Here is a 23,801-nt window from a genome sequence, read left to right on the forward strand (position 1 = left end):
ATATTGTATATTGTATGCATGCAGTAGGAGAGTAGGAGAGTAGGAGAGTGGAGAGTAGGAGGGACAGCGGCAGAAAAGAAGATTGAGAGGATCGGGGCCAAATTAGTTAAACCAATAAACTGACAGACAGAGGCACAGGCAGAGGCACAGGCCAGACTGGATATGCAATATATCAAGTCTATATAATAATAAAACAATTTATGAAGGCATAACAACTGGCCCAAGTCCTCGGGTCCTCAGTCCTCGGTCCTCGTAAACTGCTCGTCCAACCTCTCCGTTTCTCCTTTGAGAGCCTCCTTTGTGTGTTTCGGGCTGTCAGTTAGTGGGAACGCCCACTCTCTCGAAAGTGGCAGTGGAACTCGTTGTGGCCCAAAATGAATGGCCATGTCATTAAGCATGGCCATGGCCCAGACAAACATGCGAAGGCGCCCTGACCAAGGGGCAAACAAAAGGATCAACAACACATCAGATCAGATCAGACCAGAGAAGGAGTGAGGGAGTGAGGAAAACTATCGCTTCCTATCGATAGTACTTCGAGCAATGAATAAATCAAAGAAATTAAATCGAGTGTAATTACGAGATGATTTGATCGCTTCATTTGGCAGCGTGAAACGAGCGAAACGAATGACGAAACGAAACGAAGCGAAGCCGAACGACGAACGCCGAACGCCGAACGCCGAGTATGCCCCCCCGAACAATATCTTAAGTAATGCCACAGAGATGATCCGTTGGGAGCAGCAATCGGGTAAGGTATGTGTCTTTCTCTCTCCCTAGGAGCCAAGTATTCGGGCAAGTCTTGGCCCTCCTTATCGGCAAGGGCCCATAGATTAGAGATTTGTGGCACTGTCATCGGGCGGGCATGATAACTCTCCCGCCTCGCCTCTCCATACCCATCCAACTCTCTTCCGCACAAAATATACGAGCTGAACCCAATGACCTTGTCAACGATTAGAATACCCCAATCCGTACCCCAATCGGTACCCCAAGCCACCAAACAGATTCCACTTCCATTTACAATTGCCGCTCCGCTCCAGGCTCTGCTCCGTGCTCTGCTCTGCTGTGATCCGCTTGTTGTTCAACTTAATTGTTATGAATTGAAATGCAGTTGTCACGCAGATAAGACGACAGGGCAGGGCAGGGAGACATACTCCGGGAGTGGGGCACTGGGTACTGGCACTGGGTACTGGGTACTGGGAGGTTTGGGGGGTTCATCGGGGTTATGTTTTGAATATTCGGTCTCGGTTGACTCCTCGACTTTGGGTGTTCATTTATGTGGCATTTGTGGCTGTGGCTATAGCTGTGGCTGCTGTCTGAGGGGGAACGAAACGATGACAGCAGCGTGCCTGATAATTATGGCTTTGCTTCCTAGCTATTAGAGGTGGCTGCAGTGTTGCTCGCTAGAGTTGCTCGAGCGATTCAAACATTTTAAGTGTAAACAAGAGACGATCGATATTGGAGGTTTTGAGAACCACACAAACGATATAGTCATCAAGTACCAGGCTTTTCTTTTTCTACAGATGATGAGAAGCATCATTCAGTATCATTTTATGGTTTATTTGTATTATTATTATTATATTTATTATTTATTTATGGCTTATTTGTATGGATATATGTTCATATTTTTTGCGGAATAAATATGGGAATAATCTTTCCCATCGCATGACAGATAGGATGGGAGGTTTCTCCCCGGGGAACGCGTTCTCCTATGTGCTATGCCTGAATTTCTACTTCTCTCCCACCCCTCACAAGAGTTTCCCAAAACTTAAACCTGTACAAACATAAACCTCCCGCCCCTCCACATTGTTTTTATTGTCATATATTTTTGTATTCCTTTGCATTTGTTTCGTCTCTCTCTCTCTCTCTCTCACTGCTCTGTCCCTCTTCTGTCGTTCCTCATAATTGCTCATAATTGCGGACACACTCTCACTCACACCCCCATACCTTTACCTTTACACAAACACACAAATTTGCGCCATTTTTTTTTGGCAAAAAAAAAAACATTTTGGTTGACGTCGCGTCGCCATCATTTTCGATCAATTGACATAGACACACACACACACACGGGCATATGCACAAGCACAGTCCCCCTCTTGTGCACACAGCCCCCCCGCTCAAAAGTTATAACCATGCATATGTGCAATCCTCTCCGCCGCTCTCCTCCCTCTCACCCACCTGCCAGAGGTATGCTTCTTTCGTGCTCTTTCGGCTGTTGCTGTCCCATTTGCACGATGCTCATTCCATTGGGCCTGGGCTTGGGCCTGTGCCTGGGCCAGAGCGAGATGGCCTACACCCCCGCATGTGATTGTGTTTCGCTCTCTCTCTCTCTGCTCTCTCTGTGTGTGTGCTGGCATTTTGCGCGATTTGCTTTTGTTATTTTTATTTGCTTTGTGCTTTGCTTTGCTTTGCTTAATTCCCCTGTTTGTTCGCTTGTGTTTCTGTTTCATTCTTTCACGCTGGCTAGTAGACCGCCCATCTCTCAGCTCTTCACACCCCCGCCCCCGGGCGGTAAAGCTCTCTTCTCCCTTGGCGCCCAAAACTGTGTGTCAATACGTACAATACAGCAAATGTTCACTCGTCATTGCCATAATTACCTTTCTTTCTCCAAATAAAATCCCATAAAATATAAAATTTCCTTTTATTTTCCTGTTAGTATTTCGATGGCATTTTCCACAGTGACAGTGTTCCAAAATTTAATAACCAAAGGAAAGGGTGATCATTTTATGGTTGCAATGCGATTGGCAAATTTTATGGACACTGAAAGAGCGTCGGGTCGGCACCATTCCAATTCCAACACACTTGTCACGCCGTCACCGGCTGCTGGCTGCTGCTGCTGCTGCCGCCCCACGATTTGCATGCATAGCGGGAGGATCGTTCAGAATTTCTGAATATTTTTCATGCTTAATTTTGATTTTGATTCGTCAGATAAGCATACCTACATGTACATATACATATATGTATGTATTTGTGTGTATTTTTGCTGGCACAATTTACATGTGTGGCTGTGTGTCTTTTTGTGGACACGTTTTTGTTTTGTTTTGCTGCTACTTGTCGCTCATTTACATTCATTTATTAATAATTCGCCGTTTCCTCTGCCGCTTAACCCGCTCGCGGGACTCGTGGGTCTGGGCCTGGCATGGGTCTCGCATTTACTTTTTAATATGCAAGCCGCTGGCCCTGCGCTCTGTGTGACTTTTCGCACAATAATCAAAGGCAGAAAAAAGCAGCAACAACGAATTACAATAAACAAGCCGCAACAATTTATCAGCAATTTTTATTTCATTTGCCATTCAATTTGATGCACATGCAACGCATACCCGAGCGAAATACTTATTAATAATAACAAAAAGAACGAACGCAAGTAAATGTTCAAACGAATTTATATAAAAACTGAGTTCCATTTATGCAAATTGATTTAAATGATGGTAATTATTTTTGTCCGCTGATTTTCTTCACTCGTTTTTCCCCCAATTAACTGGAGCTGAATATTAAAACGGATAACCCCATCATATGATACCCGATTTTTGACATATTTCCAACGAACTGTCCAACTTTTCTGTTTTTGTGATTCGCAATTAGTTCTCTCTCTCTCCCAGTGTCGCTAAGCATTAGCAAAAGAAACCACAAGAGAGGTTGTCAAAGTGATACTTGTTTTTAGTTCATAAGTTTAGTTCTTAGTTCTCAGCAATTAAATCCATTTATTTATGTCCTGTTCTTCTGAAAGAATTCCAAAGAAAAGCCCAGTTAAACTTTTTATATTACAAATATTGCCAATACACACAAGGGTTTGTATCCTTCGGAATGTCTTCAAACTCAATTAGGTCCTTAACCCATTGAGTGGCTGTGCCTCTCAGAGCCAGCGACGGTCTCAAGTTCTTTGGTCAAGATGCAACCATTGGCAAAGCGCTTGCCCCAAGTGGCAGGAGCAGTGACAGTTGGCGGCAGGGGTGGCCAGCCAGCAGGAGGGGATGCCATCCAATAGCATCCACGGGACGAGGCCCAGAGTTTGGTGTTAAATTATTTATGGACAACTTTTAAATAGAGTTTTTTCTGGTGGGGCCTGTCGGGGGAATGGGTGGTTCTTGGGGGTGGTAAAGAGAGAGAGAGGGGGATGAACGGGACAGTTTGTCTTATTTTTAATTAAATTGTGCGTCAAATGTTTTGCAGTTCGTTGGTTTGCTTGGAGTGGTGTGGAATGGATGGATGGGTGGGTGGGTTGGTTGAGTGTTTCACTGGCGCTATAGCAGGGTGGCTGTGGCTGTGGGAGTGGGCGTGGGCGTGGCTTCTCTTGTCAATGTTTGCCCGCCAAAGTGTAAGTAATTTATGCGCATTTAGTGCTCAAGTGAGCTCAAAGCGAACGAAATCTAAAGAAAGATGTTCTCAAGATGAATCTCCAGAAAAGTGTAGGGGGGTGGGCAGCCAAGGAGCGTGCTTCAGGGGAGGGAGTGGCAACTGGAGTGGTCAATGGCTATTGAATAAAAGTGGAGCCAACTCAACCGAAATGGATTTTATTAGGTTTTTGTCAGGCTCTCTTAAAGATGTCAAATTACGAGAATACCAAAGTCAGAGCATATCACAGACGAAAGTCGATATAGAGTCGATATGGATATCAGGGGATATCCCTTTCTCTCTCTTTCTCTTTCTCCTTGTGGGGCTTAGCAGTTGAACGTATCCTAAGTATCCTAATGTCGAGGGACGTATGAATCGACTTAGTTGAATCTATGGCACTATGGTACACTTAAAATATTTTATGGATTTTATTTACTGGCCAAAGCAACCTCTCCATTCGCCTTGCTGGGTAGTACAGTGAGTAATCGCATCAGCCAACTGAAAATATAAATACAAATAAAACGAGGGCCAAAACCGAGACCCGACACGCCCCCCCAGCGCCCACGTTTAATGTCTAAATTATGGTGGAAGGCGCCATTAACGCGTTTCTGTTTGCTTTAGAGATCCACACACAGTGAACTACAGACAGGGAGAGAGAGAGAGAGAGGGAGGGAGAAGCCAGAGAGAAGACAGAGATCCTTGACTACTCCGCTGGCACCTCTGTCGCGGTGGCGACCAGGACGATGATGATCATCATCATCATCATCGTCATGATTCGTGAGGTATGGATGGGTGGGGGGGCCAGTACAGTGATGGCCATGTTGACGCACACATCCGCACATCCGTTTAAAGCGATCGGCAGTGACTGGAGCTGGGACTGCGACTGGTACTGCGACTGCGACTGGAACTGGGATGTGAATGTGGATGTGGACGTGGACGTGGCCGCGGCTAATAACAGTCATCACACACGTCAGACACTCATAAATCCTCAGAGTCAACAAGGCGAAGAAGGCACGTAACGAGGCCTAGGCGAAGCAGCCAGTTCTCAATGGCGAGCGATCGATCGCCTGCCTGTACAGGGCAGGGCAGGGCACGGGGAGAGGACAAACAATCAGATTCTAAACGAGCTGCGTTTAAATGTTGTTAACATCACCAACATGCGGCCAACAGACAACAGACAACAGATTGGGATGGGATGGGACGGAACAGGACAGAACGGGGCAGGATAGGGCCAGGAGAATAGGAGGAACAGGAACAGAGGATCGCCTCAATTCGGATCAGGCATTTCTAATGTGTGTCCCACACACGGCGAACACTCCAATCCAAGCCAAGCCAAAGCCCAAAACCAAAGCAAGCAAACCACTCTTCCATTCTCATCATCGACAACAAGACTGCAACTTGTTTCAGCCCACAGTCACAGAGTCAGAGTCAGAGGCAAGCAGCACTTACACACGATCGACCAGTCGAGATGAGACGAGAAGGTAAGGAGGGGGCCTGCCCTGCGCCTGACTGCCTGTGGGCCCAGGTCCAGGTTCAGGCTGCGACTGCTGCGCTGCCTCCATTCATGGGTGGTTCAGAGTGCCGGAGCACAACGCATGTTTATATAATTCTTATTTATGATCGAACAGCGATAAATTCGAATTCACATTCGGACATTCCAACATTCGGACACTCGAGTACCCTGTGTGGCAGCCGGGTATCCACAATATTGAACAGCACTTTGCCTCAGAACATAACCTGAACCAGAACCAGAACCAACTTCACATCACAAAATTACATTTACAAAAGATAGCTGCCATCCTGCCATCACTTATAATATTTTTACCCATTTTTAGCAACTCTTTTGTTGGGTATTTAATGGTTCGTTACCCGAACGCTACGCCATAGCTTCCTTTATGGTTGGTTTGGTTTCCTTTGTTTTATTGTTTTTCATTTGTGGGTTTTTAATAAATCAAATCAACACGATTCGCAGAAACCGCCTCCTACTCCAACTGCTGGGCTCTGCTCTGATAAGCCAACACATAAGCCGAATCCCGAAAATCCCCCAAGGAGAATCTCTCAGTGTGGATCTGTTCACCTGTTCACCTGTTCGCCGACTGTTTGTTTGCTGGGACTTCCTCCCTGCTGGCTTGGCTGCTTGGTTGCTTGGCTGCTTGGCTGCTTGGGGCTGTGTTCGTTCCCCCAGTCAGAGATTTGGTAGCCATGATCTTTGAATCGCATGCTGCTGTCGAAGGAATTTGCTTAAAGACCTTAGCCTCTGAAGAGGTTACAAGATGGATTTCCAATTCGTTTTTTTGTTTTCAGCCGAAGCTCAAAGAACGCGCTCGACCTTCTCATTCTGCGGAGTCAAGAACCCAAGGATCTTGAAACAACTTTCATCCGTTTCTAGGCTCCTTCAATTGCCGTTCTTTCACCAAAGCTTCCCCCCATAGGTTCGTTCTCTTTTTGAAGACCTTTTCCCATTTTCCATTTGGATAGCGATCGCCGTTCTAGAATGGGAATTCTTTTGTGGCGCTTTCCAAAGTTCGTGGACATTGCGTGTCTGTCGATGGATGTGAATGGGCCTGGCGTCAGTTGTGCTCAAGGACTCGACGGCGATGCCTCTGCTCTGACCGCTGCCTGTCATAAGACCAAAAAAGGACCCAGGGCCCCGCATCCCATACGCATATTTCTGCGGTCGACCCAAAAGCGAACAGAGGGAACACAACATGAGGAATAAACAGAAACTTACAACTGCTGCCGTTTTTTTGCTGTTGTCCGCTGCTCCCTTTTCTCTCTCTCTGTGCGTGTCTCTTTCTCTATCTCTCTCTCTGTGGACTCTTTCTTGCCTGGAGCCAAAGTCTACAAAAGGTGTTGACCAAACAACAACAGCAGCAGCAGCAACAGCAGCAGCAACAGCAGCAGCAAGAAGGGGCACTGGGTACACGCGTCTTAACAAGAACTACAGCAGCAACGGCAGTGGCAGTGGAAACGGCAGTGGGCAGAGGCCAAAAGAAGGAGGAGAAAGAGTAGGAGCCAAGAGTCTCTTGGCCAAGATGGGAGAGCGAGGGCTCTTGAGCGCATATAAAAAACGTTATAAATAACACGCTCGAGCATTTAACGCGCCAAACATGTGTTCCACTGTCCAATTTGTGGTATGTTTACCTTTCGTCAGTTCCGAAAAGGGCCCTGAGACACAAACAGGGACAGGCACAGGGACAGAGACGTGGCCCAAAAAGAAAGGGGTTTGCGTAGCCATAGTGGGAGCTTTGCAAAAGCTTGACTTCAAACCGAAAGCTTTGCTTAGGCAACAGCTGATTGAGCGGCAAGATAAGGCTGAAGAGGGGGAGCGGTCAGCCAAAAAGGAAATGAGAGGAAAAGCAGGAGAGAGAGAGAGAAGAAAGCGAAAGAAGCTTCGATCCGATCCCCAAAAGCCCAGCGGCTCAGGATGATAATAAAATGCAGATACAAACGACATTGGACAAGTGGCAGTGTGGCGAGGGCAAAGATCAGAGGAAAGCAGAAAAGGGACACAGAAAACAAACAGATGAAAAGAAGAGTTCACAAGAAGAAGGAGAGCAACAGACACCGACAGGGGGATGAGGATGTGGCTGTGGCTGTGGCTTACCTGGCGCTCCGAGGGCCATTCCCATTGAACGATCGATCGGCTCGGCCAGACAAAAACAGAAAACAAACAGGGTTGCTTCGGCACTGAAATCCCTCTCCTGACACAGTGGGTTAGCAGCTGAGGAGACGAGCAACAATCGGCCCTCGGTCCTTTGTGGATTTGTATTTTTTTTTGGCCTGAAGGGAATGCCGTTGCGGCGGCTACTTCTGGCTCTCTCTCTCTCTATCCGCTTTTGTGTGGGGATTTTCAGCGGAGGCCGCCGAGCCTTCTTAGGCGCCGGCCATGGGTGGGGAACAGGTTTAGCGAGAGGGATTTGGGCAGCAGAGCGAGAACGAGTACGGAAAGCGGAAGGGATTATAAAAGGGAAATACTTCTCAAATAGGAACTAGGTTTTGTAGCGCCTGCCATTCATTAATCTCAATTACATACTTCATTAACGTTAAATAAATGTGCGAGTAGCGAATTGCGAGTGACGAGTAGAAAAAGTCCACGCAGTAACTGCAGTGCAGCTAAGTGCAGCAGCGAGTAGCCCAGCGAACAACTTTAGCTGCCAGCGAGTAACGCAGTCACCGCCCGGCACAAGTAAAATCCAATCCGATTGCCAATCAATCACCACTCACTGACGATGGTAGATGGGAAATGCTTTTCCAAATAAGCACTAAGCCTCGCACCTAACCTGTTCCACTTTCTGTGAACATAGCCCCACAGGCCCCCCCCCCTCCCCGCCCTCCCTTCACCTCTCCTGCCCCACACACGATTGCACACTTGCACTTCCGCTGTTGCTGCTGTAGCTGCTGTAGCTGTAGCTTTTGTTTTTGTTGGGGGCACTGTGATTGTCGGCTGTTGTCGTCGTCGCTGAATGTTGACTGTTGACGACTGCTCTCGGCAATTGGCAGTGCAACAAAATAGCTATTGACAAATTATGACCAACTTAAAGTAATTACACGCGACGAGCCAACACAGACACACACAGAGAGACAGCTATAACGAGTTCTCAGCGTTGCACTCGTTGATTATTTGTACTATTAGCGCGCTGTCAGCGACAGCAACAGCAACAGCATCGGCAACACCGTCAACACCGTCAACAGCCACACTAAACATACACTTAATATTAATTGTTTTTTATTAACACGATCCGGCTGCTGCTGTACACAGCACTTGCTCTGGTCCACTGCCCCTCTTACGCTCCAGCTCTCTGGAATCGCTGCCTCTGCGCATACCCTTCCGTAGGATATTCAGGGTATTTAGGCTGCAGTAATCAGACTCCCTGCCTAAGAGTTCAGAATGTTTCTGAATAGTATTAATTTAGACGGGTAAAACTTTTATTCTGTGGAAGTTAGATAGTCCATAAAACTTAAAGGTGAAACAAGCTTCCTGGGCTAGCGGTTGATTGTATAACATGGTAGTGGCATTGCCCAAGCCCCTGCAAGGGTATTCCTTGCTTCGGTCCAGCGCAGCGGGTCTTTAATTTACCTCTCTTTCTCTCTCTGGGTTTCCTCTGTTTTATTGTGGCCGTTGGCTGAGATTCATTAATAATTCAAAAAATTGCACATGGCCGGCGGCGGTGGCAACAGCAGCAGCAGCGGCACCAGCACCGACAGTGCGGTTGCAGTTGCAGTTGCAAGCAGCGTGTAATCGAGTTGTTAACTCAAAGTGACAACGAACGAGAGAACGAGGCAGCGACGGCGGCGCGCACAACAATTAAATGCAGTCAACACACGATCACACCAAAAACAAGAGCAGGCAGAAGCAGCGGCAGAGGCGTACTGCAGAGAGGGGGTATCAGTGGGAGAGCCGTGCTTCAGAGAGAGAGAGAGAGAGAGAGGGGGGGGCGAGGGCAGAGAGTGTACGACTTTGACTTTGCTGCTGCTGCTGCTGGTGTTGCTGCTGTAGTTGCTGTTGCAATTGCTTTTAATGAAATCAACACTTTGCTGGCACTTGCACGCAAGCCACTCTCGGCCACAGCCGCTGCTGGCTGCTGCTGCTGCCAGAGCTTTTTCATACCCTGCTGAAGAATATGCAGAGGGTATGATGGCTTTTGGTCAGACATTTGCAAGCAGCAACGAAAGGAGATATATGTACGTAGCTTTACTTAGTCTAGGCTAGCAGTGAAAATACCAGTAAACACAAGAATTTCCATCGAGCAAACGATCTGCCAAGGGTATCAAAATCCTCGTTCGCCCAACCACAAAAGTAAGCTTGTTTTTGCTCTGTTGTCTGCTTGTGTGTGTGTGTGTCTGGTTTTATACATATGTCTGTTTTTTGTTTGTTGTTTTTTTTTGTGTTTGTTTTGTTTTTTCCTTTTTTTTTTGGAGAAGCTTAATTAAAAGCCAAATTGGCACAAGCAGCTAAAACATATTTCGCGCCTTTGTTGCTTAACAATTAAAATCAACAGCACCAACAAAAGCCCAACTTCACACTCAATTAACACGATGCAGGCAGCAGCAGCGGCAGCAGCAGAGTTGCAGCAGCAGGCAAGGCAGCAGGAGTAAAACTTTTTCGTTTTCTGCATTACATGTGCTGCCACCCACAAAATGGGAGAGAGTGTGAGAGAGAGAGATAGAGAGAGAGAGAGAGAGAGAGGCAGAGGCAGAGAGGCGACTGACTGAAACTTTTGTTTGCCGTTAATTGACTGCACACACACACACAGAGTGGGAGAGAGGCTGGGAGAGCAGGAGAGAACGCATGCAAAAAAGGGAATTGCAAAAAATAAAACAGAACATGCTGCTGCTGGGGTGTATGGCGGCTGTTGGGCAGCGGGAGGGGCGAGAGGCTTAGTCATGAATGAAAACTGATAGCGCACGTCATTGACACCTATGCTCTCGCTCACTCGCTCACCCCCGCTCCTCTCTCACTCCCACTGGCCTGAGATGTGTGTGCGTGCGTAATTGCCTCTTGACTTCGTGTTAATTTCTCTCTCAGAGAGGTAGAAACAGAGACGGAGGCGGAGGCGGAGGCAGCGCGACACAGTGGGTGCTACATAAATTTGATTTTTATTTCCCAGAACTCCCCCGCCACACAGCAAGCAACCGAAATAAGAGGAATTTTTATTCATAAAATCCAAGTGGTAACATAAATTCGTGTGTTACCAAAAACGTAGATAAACTATACGTAAATATACACATACATACATATGTACACACATAAAATTATGTACGGATTGTTGTCGCATCGGGAATCTGGCAAACAGAACACGCAGAGCAGTTAAAACTCACCAAATGGCCCCATACAATTTGTATAATATTTTTGTTTCCAGATCCCCTCCCCCGCCTTCCCCACACACTCACACTCTCCCTCTCGCTTGAAGCCAACCACAAAATATTAAATAAATATATCTGTATACACAGAGACGAGCCACGAACACAGACATACGGTAATAATAATAATAAAGAACAAAATAAAACCAAAGCAACTCGTCAATTTTTGCCACTTAAAATTCATAAAGCGTCTTCTGTGCGCGCTGCTCTGCTGTCAGTGGCAGCAGCAGCAGCACCAGCACCAGCAACAACAAAGGTAGAAGCCCAAGCAGAATCAGCCCCAAAAGAAGATGGAAGTATCAGCAGAAAAGAACAGAACAGAACAGAACAGAATAGAAGACAAGAAGAAACCGAGTAGGAGACCAAGGAATTGCAGTGAAGAGGGAAGAACATGTGACCAGGTCATAGAAAGTGAAGCAAAAGTGCAAAGAGCTTCACTGTAGAACCACAAATGCTTCCGGATCACCTGGATCGTAGAGGTCACTACAAAACTGTAAGCTGAGAAGAGTGCCGGGAGCCCAGAGATAAGAATTACCAGAATTAATTGTACCTGCAGCACTGTGTCTCCCTCTGCATCTATCTCTCTCTCTCAGCCACTGTCTCTATCTACCGCAAAGAGAGATCGCATAGATCAAAAGCCTAATCATTTCCTAATCGCGCAACTTTTCGCCAATCAAGCGGACATTTCCCCGAAAAATTTCCCAGCTCAATGGGTAGCCCCATACCTAAATCCATACCATACCATACCATACCGCATCCGCATCCATTCCCCCAACTCCTTTTGAGGCCAATTAGCGTTCTAATCAAGTGTAAACTAATGCTAAAAGCCCGAGCCGGGTTCGCCTCGAACGCGTGAATATGCCACGAGACAAAAGACGGCGACAAAAAACAGCAGAGACACAAAAAGGATGGATAGAGTATCCGCCACGGATCGGATCGGATCGGATCAGAACGGATCCAAGCTCTACTTTCGGTTTCGTTTTTTTTTCGTATTCGTATTCCGTGTGTTTATGTGTATGTGTGTGTGTGTGAGAGAGATTGAGTGAGTGAGAGTGCTAATTTGACTAATTTGCTGGGAGTGGAAGAGCGACAGGGAGAGCGCCAATGGATTGTCGTCTCTCGGGCCCTGCGATGCTGCTGGGGCTGGGGCTGTGCTGCTGCTGTTGTCGCCATCTCTTTGATCTGCCAGCGTACATCTAGGAAATGTTTGTCAAATCCAGTCGACCGTTCTCATTGTTTTTGACATTTCTTTTAGGTCCGCTCTTCGGTGTTCGCCTCAGTTCTGCTCTTCACTCTGCGCTTTGTCTGACGCCCTGCCTGCCGGCCGATCATCACTTTCTCTGCCGCTGAGAGAGCTTTTTTTCGGTGAGCGCCAATGCCAAACACATGTCTCCTGCATGCATTGTTCTCTGTCGCACACACACACACACACACACACTTACACATGGAGGGACTTCCTCCCATTCCCCCACCGGGCAACCCAACCTCCGACAGACCCCACCACCACGCACATTCGTCAGGCATTGTCGTTATTTTTCTGGCGCCAAAAAGACGCCGTCTTCGTCCTCTCAGAGTTGCTTGCTCACTCAATCACTCTCTCTCTTTCTCTCTCTCCCTCTCTTTCTCTGGCATTCTCCTGGTTTTTGTTGTTGCTCCATTCTTTGTGCAGCTTTTGTTGTTGTTGTGTTGTATCTCCTTTTTCTGTTCGTGCTTTTCGTTATTTTCCTTCCTTTTTATACCCGTACTCGAAGAGTTAAGGGGTATATTTGGGTATTTGTGGTAAAAGTAAATGTTTGCAACACAGAGATGGAAATATGGAGAATATACATTGTAGATGTAGACGTAGATGACAATGTATGTATAAAAGTAGAGTCGCGTCCACAGAAGCGACTCACGTTCCTTCTCGTTTGTTTTTGTTTTTTGGGGTTCTTCTGAACTCATGTTCTTCATTATAAAGGACGTCATCATTGACATCCCCGATCCCCATTCCCATCCCCATCCCCAATTCAATCCTCATTCTCTTCGTTGTTGTTCTTGGGTTGTCGTCGATTGTCGGTTGTCATATTTTGGGTTGTTTGCTTTATGCATTGCGAAGAGAATGCCAAAAAATGTTGTCCAACTGCCGGGGGTTTTCGTCCGCATGTGAAATGCAATTTTTAAATGCTAAATATTCCATTACCATGCTGAAGCCCTGCTGTTGCCCTCCTGTTCTTCTCCTGTTCCAATTCACAGAGTTTCACGTTCCACGTGGTTCATCATTCCATTCTTCTGCGACGGTGAAAGCGAAAGTTTGAAACTTTAGGAAACCTTGGTACAGTTATCACTTAGGAAATTCTTTATTTCCACTGAAATCTACTTACTCAAAATCTAGTCATTAAATGGATAATCGGATAGGTTTGTATCCCAACTTTAGAATCGCTTTATTGTCACTTTGGAATTTCTTTTCGTACTAAATATGAAATAGTCAAATTGACTTTCGCACTTCAGATTGTGGCGAGCGATCGCCTAGGATTCCATTTCCACTGTGCCGTGGCATTCTTTTATGCCAATTAGCTATATTAAGACCTGTAAGATGTAAGATGGATCACTCTGTCATAGGGTTATCAGTAGAACCCTTTTCCTTTTCCATCATCGCCCACACCCCTCCAAAAATGGTACTCATTAGGTAAGCGGAGCGTGTAAACAGCGGAATTCTCTCTCTCGATTAGACCAAAACCATTTAGCGGCATTTTGTTACCAATTTAAGGGGCACACACAAACACACACAGCGAGAGAGCCATCAATTTTCGGCTTGTTGCGGTCGCTAACCAAACTCGGGGCGACCATTAAGCCAAGTTAGGAGCCAAAAACTCCGACTTCAACTTGCAACTTCCGCTGCGTGGGGCAGGAGGCATGAGCCATGAGGCACACCAACGGAAGCATTCACTTAATTAGCCAAACCAAAGACGCGACTAGATTTTTGGTGCGTTCCCCAAATTAATTCCCATTTAATTCCTAGCGGGGGCGTAAATGCAATTCAAATTAAAAGCCACAAAAAAAAAAAATAATAATAATAAAATGCCCCATCTCTATGTCTCTTTCTGTCTCTCTCTCTGGTTGCTTTTTAATTTGTTAATTTTTTATGACGTTTTTATTGTAATTTAAGCAGCGTCTCCGGTTTTGGGTTTTGGTTTCTGGGTTTCTCGGTGTTTGGCTTTTGGGTGGTGGGTGCGGTGCGTTGCGGATTGTAGTTTTCGCCCTTGGAACGGGTTTCCTCCAGTCGAGAGGTTCCATTTCAGGGCTCTCGAATAGGGGTTGCACCATGGATCAGCGAGAGGGGTTGTCTGTCGGCCATCATCTTGTGCGATTTTCCATCGCGATGATCGATCGCATTGGGGGGGGAAATCAATGTGAAAGGGATATATGCATTTCTTTCCAGGTACTCTCCCCAGACAGTTTATAGATATTCATGTAAAATTGACTAAATCCGAAAGCCATAAAATTACCTTACCATTTAATATTCTATAATTTCTCCAATTAAATACTAAATGGTAAAAAAAAATAGGAAGAAATAACGCAAGTCCTTTACTGATTTTTTAAAAATTCCGCCACAAGCGGAATTATATGCCACATCGGTATATATTATATGGACTCCCATATCTATTATTCCGTAAGCGTAGGGAAATCAATTTGAAACCAAATTACGCGAAAATTACACAAGCGACTCATGCATTTTTCAGGAACCAGGAGGAGCACCGATTCCAACAATCGGTGGGGGGTGGAGTGTATGCATGGCTATGCCCAATTATTATGCATTTTTCATCAGGGCTGCGAAATTATCAACTGATGGAACCACCGTTTGGAAAAATGCGACGCTTGCGGTACGAGCTAGAGCCTGAGAAAATGCCAAGGGATAGCTGCGGTCGGTCCCGTGTCCTGATGGAAAATTACTTGTAATTTAGTGGGGGGGTCAGGTAGTTAGCCCTCTGCGTATTTGTCAACTTAGCACATCGATAATTTTACTAAACACAACCTCGCGACCCTCCCATCATGATCTTTCACCTTTTTTTTTTCCTGACTAGAGTTTTCTTTCTGTCGTAACCCTCCTTTTTGTGTGTGTGTGTGTGTGTGTGCTTTTTCCCGACCCCCTTCCTTCCGCTCACAAGACGACAATTTTAACACAATTATGAAAAACGTTTCCATGATGGAGGAATAGGACTAGGAATAGGACTGGGACTGGGACTGGGAGGGAGACGTTCCCTCAAGGGTTGTGTCGACTGTAGCAAAATGTTCCTTCCCTTCTCCCCAAACAGCTTGGAAAAGTGAAAGAATACTAAAAATGGGAGGCAGACACGCCCATTTAATTGAGCCTAACTTTTCGTCTGTCAGGAGAGGCCTTCAGGTGGGGGGTTGTGGGTGGCACCCAGGGGTTAGAGGGTGGCTCTGGCACCCAGGGCCAGTGCACTTTGATTGCGTTTTGTCGTCAGCTGAGTTTTTACCCAAAAAGCGTGGGGTAAAAATTTTTATTTATGAAAATTAAACAAGTGAACTTTGACAGGCGGTTGCCCAGGGGTTGACCCCTAGCCAGGGTGGGGAGGGTGGAACTTGGAGGAGGGTTGCCTCTTGTCTGTCTGTGTGTGTCCTTTGCCGTGTCATTAAATATTTTTGTCTGTCACATTATCGCATGCAGCCGCCTGCCGCACCGCGTATGTGAGACCAAAAGTCTGTCATCAATTAAAAGGAAACGAAAAGGCAAGGAAAGGGGTGGTACCCTCGCCCCTATGGGAGGGCAGGGCATGGGCTGGCACAGGGCCTGGGCCTGGGGGCACAGCGACTATGAATTGGCTTTTTCAATTAGTCTCAAAATCATTGAAATTTCTGGCAAATCAAAGCGAGAAAACAGCCGCCTCCTTCCTGTCGGCATCTCCCCAACATCTACAGGCACTGTCCCTCTCTGTCTCTCTCCCTATCTCTGTTTTTAGCTACACTCTCTTCCCTGGGTTGGGCCTCTGTTGAGGTCAACACTTGATAATTTTTGGCATTTTTTTTGTATAGATTTCAGAATTATTTTCATGATTTCTTATTTTTTTTTCCCCCCCATTTTTTGTGTCGTTTGAAAGTGTCGTAAAGTGTGGCTGGGGGGACTGGTGATGTACAGGGGGCTGGAGGGGCAAAGGTTTTTATTTATTTGCGTTTAGACAGCAATTTCAATTAATTAATAAAGTCAGAGAGAGAGAGGGGGAGAGAGAGAGAGGACGGCGGCACAAAGATTTCACGCAATTCGTTCGAGCGATTTAATTGACAGAGACAGAAGCGCAGAAACTAGCATATAGAGGAGGGAGGGGCCCTAGACCAGATGTAGGAGGAAAGTTTTCCCCGATGAAGAACAGCCCAGAGAATCAGAGAGATCTGGGTAGAAAGTGGAAAGAAAGAGAATGGGTAAAGAACGAGGGAGCGTTAAGTAAAATTTAAATTTAGAATTTCAAACGCAAATTTAATCAAAATAACAAAATGATTCCATTTTTGAGCAGCACTCATAATGCAGCAGAAAGCATTCCAAATCCAAATCGGATGACTATGCCACTTAACGAGTGAACGCAAGCAAATGAATCGCCAAACAATAACGAATAACTAAGTGAATATGACTACTATTCAAACAATTTTTAACCATTGAAAAAACACACAAAATAGGCTGCGATTGAAACGAAGCGAATCAATGCAAATCCACTCACAAAACATTCAAGTGGCACTCAGAGAAGCAGGGACTGAGAGCGAGAGCGAGGGGGGGGGGGCTGATGGTTGGTAGTAGCTGGGGGTGGTGGCCGCAGGGGAAGCGCGGCTCAGGAAAAACAACAATTTTGACATTGATGATGATGATGATGATGGGGGCAACAACAGCAGCAACAGCAAAATAGCGGCAACAATAATTCCGTTTTGTTGTTGCTGTTTTCGCACGTCTCCTACTGGCGCTGGTGGCATGCAACAGCAGCAATGTGTGGCGTGCAAAAAAGTTGCAACTTGCAAACACACATGTGTGAATAGTACGAGTGCGAGTCCCATGAGTGTGGTGAGTGTTTGTGTGAGTGGCTGACGAGGTCCAAGTACTTAAAAACTTTTGCCGGAGCCACACACCCCCCCAAGCCCACCATGCCTCATGCCCCGTGCCCCACGCCGCCACAACAATTGCATGCCACACTTTGGATAGAACGATACTTGGTAGTAGAACGCAGTAGCCAGCCATCCCTCCCATAGCCACGAAAACAGCAAAAACAAAAAAAAACTAGAACGAACGTGAGTCGCTTCTGGGGACGCGACTCTACTCTTGTATCCGTACTCAGTCTGTATATAAATATGTGAGCTTATGATTTAAAATTTTTATATTTTACATTTTTTTTCTAAATCTGTCAAAGTTTGGTTGCTCTAGCTCTTAAAGTCTCTGAGATCTAGGCGCTCAACAAGGCGGACGGACAGACAGACATGGATATATAAAAGAATATATATACTTTATGGGTTCGAAAACATTTCCTTCTCTGCGCTGCAAACATCCACTTTTACCACAAATACAATATACCCCTTAACTCTTCGAGTACGGGTATAAAAAAGAGAGCCACAGGCCCAGCGGCGGGTCATGGAACCCTTCCCTACCAAGGAGTAGGCGCAAGCGGAGGTGCAGGCGGAGGTGCAGGCGGAGGCGGAGGCAGCCCAGCCCCCACTTTTGGGTTGCTGTTGGAGTGGTTTATGCTCATGGATGGCCACTTGGTTTAGTTTCACACTTCAAGTCTCCAAACTGCTAATGAGCTTAAGGATTTTCTATATGCATCCCATAATTTTCATCAACTTTTTGTGGTTTTCATTTTTCTTGTTCGCTTTCTGTTAATTTTTCTCCGCTTTCCAAGTGCGAACAACAACAACAACAACTGAAACTACACACACACATATATTATATATCCATCCAAAATACATATGTATATATACATATATGTACATGTATTTAGTACGGTAGGGGCGTGGTTATGGCCCAGACACCTGGCCAGACATCGCCCACACGGCCCCTCCCCACAAACTTTTCCGCACACTAAAAACTATTTGCAAATAATTTGTTTGTGTATTTCTGGATACCCTGTAGGTGTGGGGCTGATCTGGATTCTTATCTGGCAATCAAATTATTTTTATAGCCATAATCCTGACTCGCTTGATTCCTCTTTCTTTATCCCAGTGTGGTTTAGCAGCAAAGCTTTGAAAATGCTACGCATAATCACTAGAGTATTTTTTCAGATATTTTAATGGATGCAAACACTATACTAAAAAACTAAATGCAATGGCTTGAGATACATATAAATATTCTGTTTCTTCGGAATTTATAACAGAATGCAATTTGGGGCATATTTATCTCTCTTCCATCCGAAAATCCCCGACAAATTTTGAGTAATTTTTTAGACGAATTGAATTTTAATTTTTTTTGAATTTTAATTATAGTAGAGCTTAAGTAATCTCTCAATGCTCATTCAAATTCAATTAACATACCTACAGACATTTCTCCCATGCGTTTTCCCAGAGTATTTTTCATTGCGACTTACACTCGAAAGAGGCTTTTCCATTTCTTCGTTCTATTTTATTTGTGGTTGTTGTTTTTCGTTGCTTTGTGGCAAAGTCGAATGCCACGCCCACCCCTTGGAAGCACCTTGGATGTCCATGAAAATGGGCGGAAAGCAGCAGAAGGAGGCAAAGCATCGGCGGAGGAAGCTTAGCCGAGGCGTCAAGCAATTTGTAGCTTAAAAAGCAGCAGCAGCAGCCACAGAGAGACGCAGCAGAAGCTAATTGAATTTGGTTCGAGGCGAATGAATCACACACTCGTGAGTGCGAGTGTTCGGGTGTGCGGGTGTGAATGCAGGCGATTGCAGAGCGTGTGGCAGGCAGGCCCTCGAATTACATGCCACACAATGAAGGAAGAAGGAGTTAAGGCAGCGTGGGGCAGCGATGAATCATCATCAATCATTGGGCCGAATGAATGAGTGCATTCAAGGGAGAATTCCATCAGGTGGATTTCCATCAATGGAGTATAATAATTTTCCAAACGGTTTTTTTTTATTAAAATATTTAATATTAATTATTTTGTATGAAACATTAAACTGACATACAATCGGTACTTGAGCTTCCTTTCTAAAGGAAAATATTACCTTTCATTGGTAAATGTGTCTGTCTAATCTTCCATAATCTTTGACTGGAATTTCGGCACAGCTTCTTGTGTTCTTCCAAAATTCATTCAGTGTCCAAAAAGTACTTCTAATTCTCTTCTAATTTTTTTTCTATTTTTATTTCTGCATAAATGTTCCCCTGTGTGTATTTGGACACTATCATTGTATCTCCATGGCGTTTACTCGGCACTCACTTGACACTCGTCCGTCCGTACGTCTCTTTATCCGCTGCTACGGGCTTGGGTTTAGCTATGAGCATGAGTATGGGTCTGTATCTGTGTCTGTGTCCTTGTCTGAACACTTTCTCAAGTAGGTGTGAAGCTCAAAACGCATTTTCACGCGCCAACGCAGCTTGAATGTCAGGCACGACGACATCATCATCATCATCATCCTCTCAAGAGATGCTCCCGCCTCGGAGGCAGGAGGATGAAGCATCTCTCCGCATTCGTTCACCTACTTTTCCTGGGAGCTTGAGACGTCGTCACACGTGCTCAAGTGGCAAGGGCGGATGATGATGGTGCTGCCCCCAGAGGGGGCACAGACAGAGATTGGAGACTGAGACGGAGACCGGGGGGTGACCTTGGGTCGGGGTCGTGGTCGGGGTAGGGCTAACAGAACAGATTAACACTCACCTGCCGCTCTTGGTGATGACCATCTCCGTGCCCAGCTTGTGGAACTTCTCCCACAGATCCTTCCCCTCGAGCGTCACCTTGGGATCATCGACGACGCCATCGTCCTCGGGTTGGAGGGCGCGCAGCGGTCGCATTGCTGGATGGAGCTGATGGGCCACGGCCGATGCCAGGACCACGTCCTCGGCCGTCGTGTAGGCGGTGCCCAGCGGATGGTGGGCGTGCGGGTGGGCGGGATGCGGCGGAAAGCGCAGCCCGCCGGCGGTATACAGCCCTGGATGTGGGCCGGCTGGGCTACCGGCCAGAGCGGCCAAAGCGGCGGCGGGAAAGTACGGCGGCGGTGGATGCGGCTGCTGCTGTTGCGGTGGCAAATGCTGCTGTTGCGGCGGCGGCGGATGGTGATGGCCCGAGGCCGGCGCAGCTCCTGCCGCTGGCCCTGGATGGGGATTGGCTCCCGTGGCGCCCACGCTGGGTGAATGATGGGCGGGATGTGGCACTGTCACTGACGGATGGTGTGGGTGTGGAGGGTGCGGCGGTGGCTGCTGCTGCTGCTGCTGCTGTTGCGGTGGTGGCGTGGATGTGGACGTTGGGGATCGTGGCTCTTCGGTGGTCAAGTGTCCCTTGCTGTGGCTGTTGTTGTTGTTGTTGTTGTTGTTCTGCTGGCTATGATTGTTGTTGTTGTTGTTGTTGTTGCTGTGGTTGCTCTGCGGCGAAAGCTGCGATGGGGAGCTGCCGTGATAGCTGGCAGCACCGCCACCTGCAGACGCACCCGCACCGCCTGCACCGGCACCTGCACCACCTGCCCCACCGGGGGAGCTGCTGCTGAGATGTGCTGCTGCCGCTGCTGCTGCTGCTGCCGCCGCTGCTGCAACAATGCTGTTGTTGTTGTTGTTGTTCGGGTTGTTGCTGTTGTTGTTCGGGTTGTTGCTGTTGTTCGAGTTGTTGTTGTTGTTGTTGTTGCTACCCGCCGTCAACAGCGAGGATACGCTGAAGTCAGTGGGTCTTTGCGTTAGCTGCAGAAATGGATGATATGCCATCCCATTTGCGAACCTGGCGAATGGATCCTCAGCAGACTGATGAAGTAGCAGCTCCTGGACGTCGTATCTCATTACATTACAATTACTGGAACCATGTGCGTCATGCAGAAATGTCCTCCTCTCATCCACTCTATCCGCTCTCTATGTGGAAGCGTTTCTTCCTTCTACTGCAAGAGATCCTCCTTCTGCTCTCCTCCCTTGTCTGTTTTGATCCCACTGATTTCTTACTGTCTGTTTGTTCTCCTGCTCTCTTCCAGCGGCGAAGCTTAAAGCTGTCTTCTGTATCTAGCCTTCGTGTTTGCTCTAGCGCTGTTTTTGGGGAATTCTTTCTTCTTCTTCTTCTCTTGAGGATCAGTATTCTTTTCTCTTGTTTTTGTTATTCTTGGTGTTGCAATTGTTGCTCTGTTTCTCTTGTTTGTTGTTTATGTTGTTGCTGTTGTTGTTGGTTCGACAGGTACTTTTTTGATTCGGTTTTGCTTAAACACACACAGTCACTCACATCAATATATGTACACCGCACACCATTTAATTTAATCCTTGTTCTGCACTCTCGTTTTTTATCTTCAATTTTTGTTTTGTGTTTTCTTTTTAATTTTTGAATTTTTGTTTTTCAGTTGCTCTTTTGTTTACTTTTTCCCTTGTCGCTGTTTTTTGTTATTCACTTCCTTTTTTGGGGTTTTTCTTGGGTTGTTTTTTATTTATTGGTTTTTCACTTGCTAAAAAAAAGGAATATGGTTTTTAGTTGTTGCTTTTGTTTTTGTGTGCATTTTGGTTAGCTTTTTTTAATTTGCCAGAGATTTTTGCGTTTTTTCTTTTTTGCTGTTTTGGCGGCGGCAAAACGTCAGCCGCGACGCGTTGTTTTTTGTTGTTTGTTTTTGCTGCTGCTTCTGGTCGTATGGATTGTTGAAACTACAATTCTTTCTCCTCTCCACACCGCTCCACTGCTCTTTCTTACTCTTCTGCTTTGTTCTCTTCTGTTTTTGAAACAAAGTGCAACCCAAAAAAAATGAACAACAAAAAATTTGTGGATGGCAAACGTCCCCAAAAGCGGGACAACAACGAGAGACGATTTGGGAACGCTGGACGCTTGGCGCTGGCGCTACACGGACGCTGAGATCACGACGAGAACGACGACGACGACAATGAAAAACGGGGCGACGGCGCTCTGATGCTACTATGCCGATACGAACTACTCGCCGGTCGCTTCCAAACTGTAAAACACACACTCAGACGGGCAGCGCAACCCCCGAAGAGCGACTCAGCGCGGTGCTCTGCTTCTGCTGCTGCTGCTGTTTCGGGCAGCCAACGAGTGGCGGGCGAGCGCAAGCGAGATGGCCATATACACACGACACACACACACACAATATGCTGAGTGTGAGAGAGAGAGAGAGAGCGAGAACTGGTCTGTGTTGAGTTTCTCGCTTCGGCTTTCTGGACGGACGGACGGACGGGCGTGTGTGCGTGTGAGTGAGTGAGTGAGAGGCACTGGTGTGGTGGCGGCTGGGTTCGGCTCGTTCGTGTATGAGAGAGCAGGGCAGAGTCAGAGGCTGAGACTTGGACTTGGACTGAGACGCTGACTGCGGCCGTAGCGTCGGCCGGCTGCTGCTGTTCCAATAAGAAAACCAAAAACTCAACCAAAAGTGTTGCGTTGACGCTTTTGCTTGCCTCAGCCAGTGTGTGTGTGTGTGTGTGTGTGTATGTGTGTGAATGTGACAAACAACAGCAGCTGTATGATGATCATCGTTGTGTGTTGTGTGTTGGGTGGTTGGTTGGGTGAGGGGGAGGAGGATGGACTGGGTGGAAGGACGGGGCAAAGGCAAACCAACCAGCGGGAGCAACGGCGCAAACGTTAGCGTCAGCCGCGTCGACGTCGCGGCGTGTGACAAGCAGCATGGAAGCGTGTTAGAAGTAACAAGGCGCCCGACACCGACACCAGAAAGTGCACTGCGCCAGAAAAATGCCTCCTCCAAGTGCGAGAGAGAGAGAGGCGAGGCAGAGCGAGAAAGACAACCAGAGAGCGGCCTGAAAAAAAGCCAAAGGAAGAGCATTGTCAGCAGGAGGACAAGCGGCTGCTAGTGCCGAGGGGGTGGTGGCAAGCAGCATGTAGTAAATCACAGCCACCCAGGCGGATTTAGGGAGCGGGTGGGGTGGGGTGTGTGGGTAGGGGGCAGGACACCCAAGTTGACAAATGACGCGCCAGCAAAAAATGCGCTTCAATGGTCAAATGGTTTTTGATGTTCCCCAAAAATGGTGCGGTGGTGTGGCAGATGCTGCACGATGTGCCAGGGCAGAACCAGAGATAAGCAGACGCCAAATATGTTGACCTACAGTGACCTCTAAGCGATCAAATGGCCTTCCCGGTGGGCAAGTGACTCAAAGAAGAAGGAAAGCCTTGAGAGCGAATAAAAAACAATGCAAGAGCATTCATCAAAATAAGAACAATGTGAGATTAAATTCAATTTTTGCTAAACAAAAAATGTATTTTCTCTTAAAATTAAAAAAAAAAAATAAAACTAAAAAGCTGAAGAAGGATTCGACAAAAAACCTTTAAGAAAATACTAAAACAGAAGGAAATTAAGGAGGATGTGTGGGAAAAGGTATACAAAATCCCAAGGAAAAATCATTTCAAATCTCAAAAGAAGCTTTTGAGCTGAGAAAGAAGTCTAAAGAAGAATTACAAGAAAGCGGTTTTCAGTCTTAGAAAAGGACCAAAAACAAAAAGCAAAGAAAATCTTTAAACTTGGTCCTTATTTAAGAGTCGCAAACAAAAT

At 46.6% G+C, this 23,801-nt stretch overlaps 1 protein-coding gene across 4 annotated transcripts in view; it reads right to left on the reverse strand.

The window, feature by feature from the left end:
- The window catches only part of LOC111082036 (optomotor-blind protein), a 65,065-nt gene extending 43,404 nt beyond the window's left edge, over window positions 1–21,661 (reverse strand). For all 4 annotated transcript variants that reach the window (XM_041594527.1, XM_041594526.1, XM_041594525.1 and 1 more), the window contains exon 1: window positions 19,997–21,661. In XM_041594527.1, coding sequence (XP_041450461.1) covers window positions 19,997–21,102 — 1,106 coding nt within the window. In that variant the 5' untranslated portion in view covers window positions 21,103–21,661. The remainder of the gene's footprint in view (window positions 1–19,996) is intronic.
- Between the last annotated feature and the right edge of the window lie 2,140 nt (window positions 21,662–23,801).

This window comes from Drosophila obscura, unplaced genomic scaffold (assembly GCF_018151105.1).
Source record: "Drosophila obscura isolate BZ-5 IFL unplaced genomic scaffold, ASM1815110v1 contig_29, whole genome shotgun sequence".
NCBI classification, from domain to species: domain Eukaryota; kingdom Metazoa; phylum Arthropoda; class Insecta; order Diptera; family Drosophilidae; genus Drosophila; species Drosophila obscura.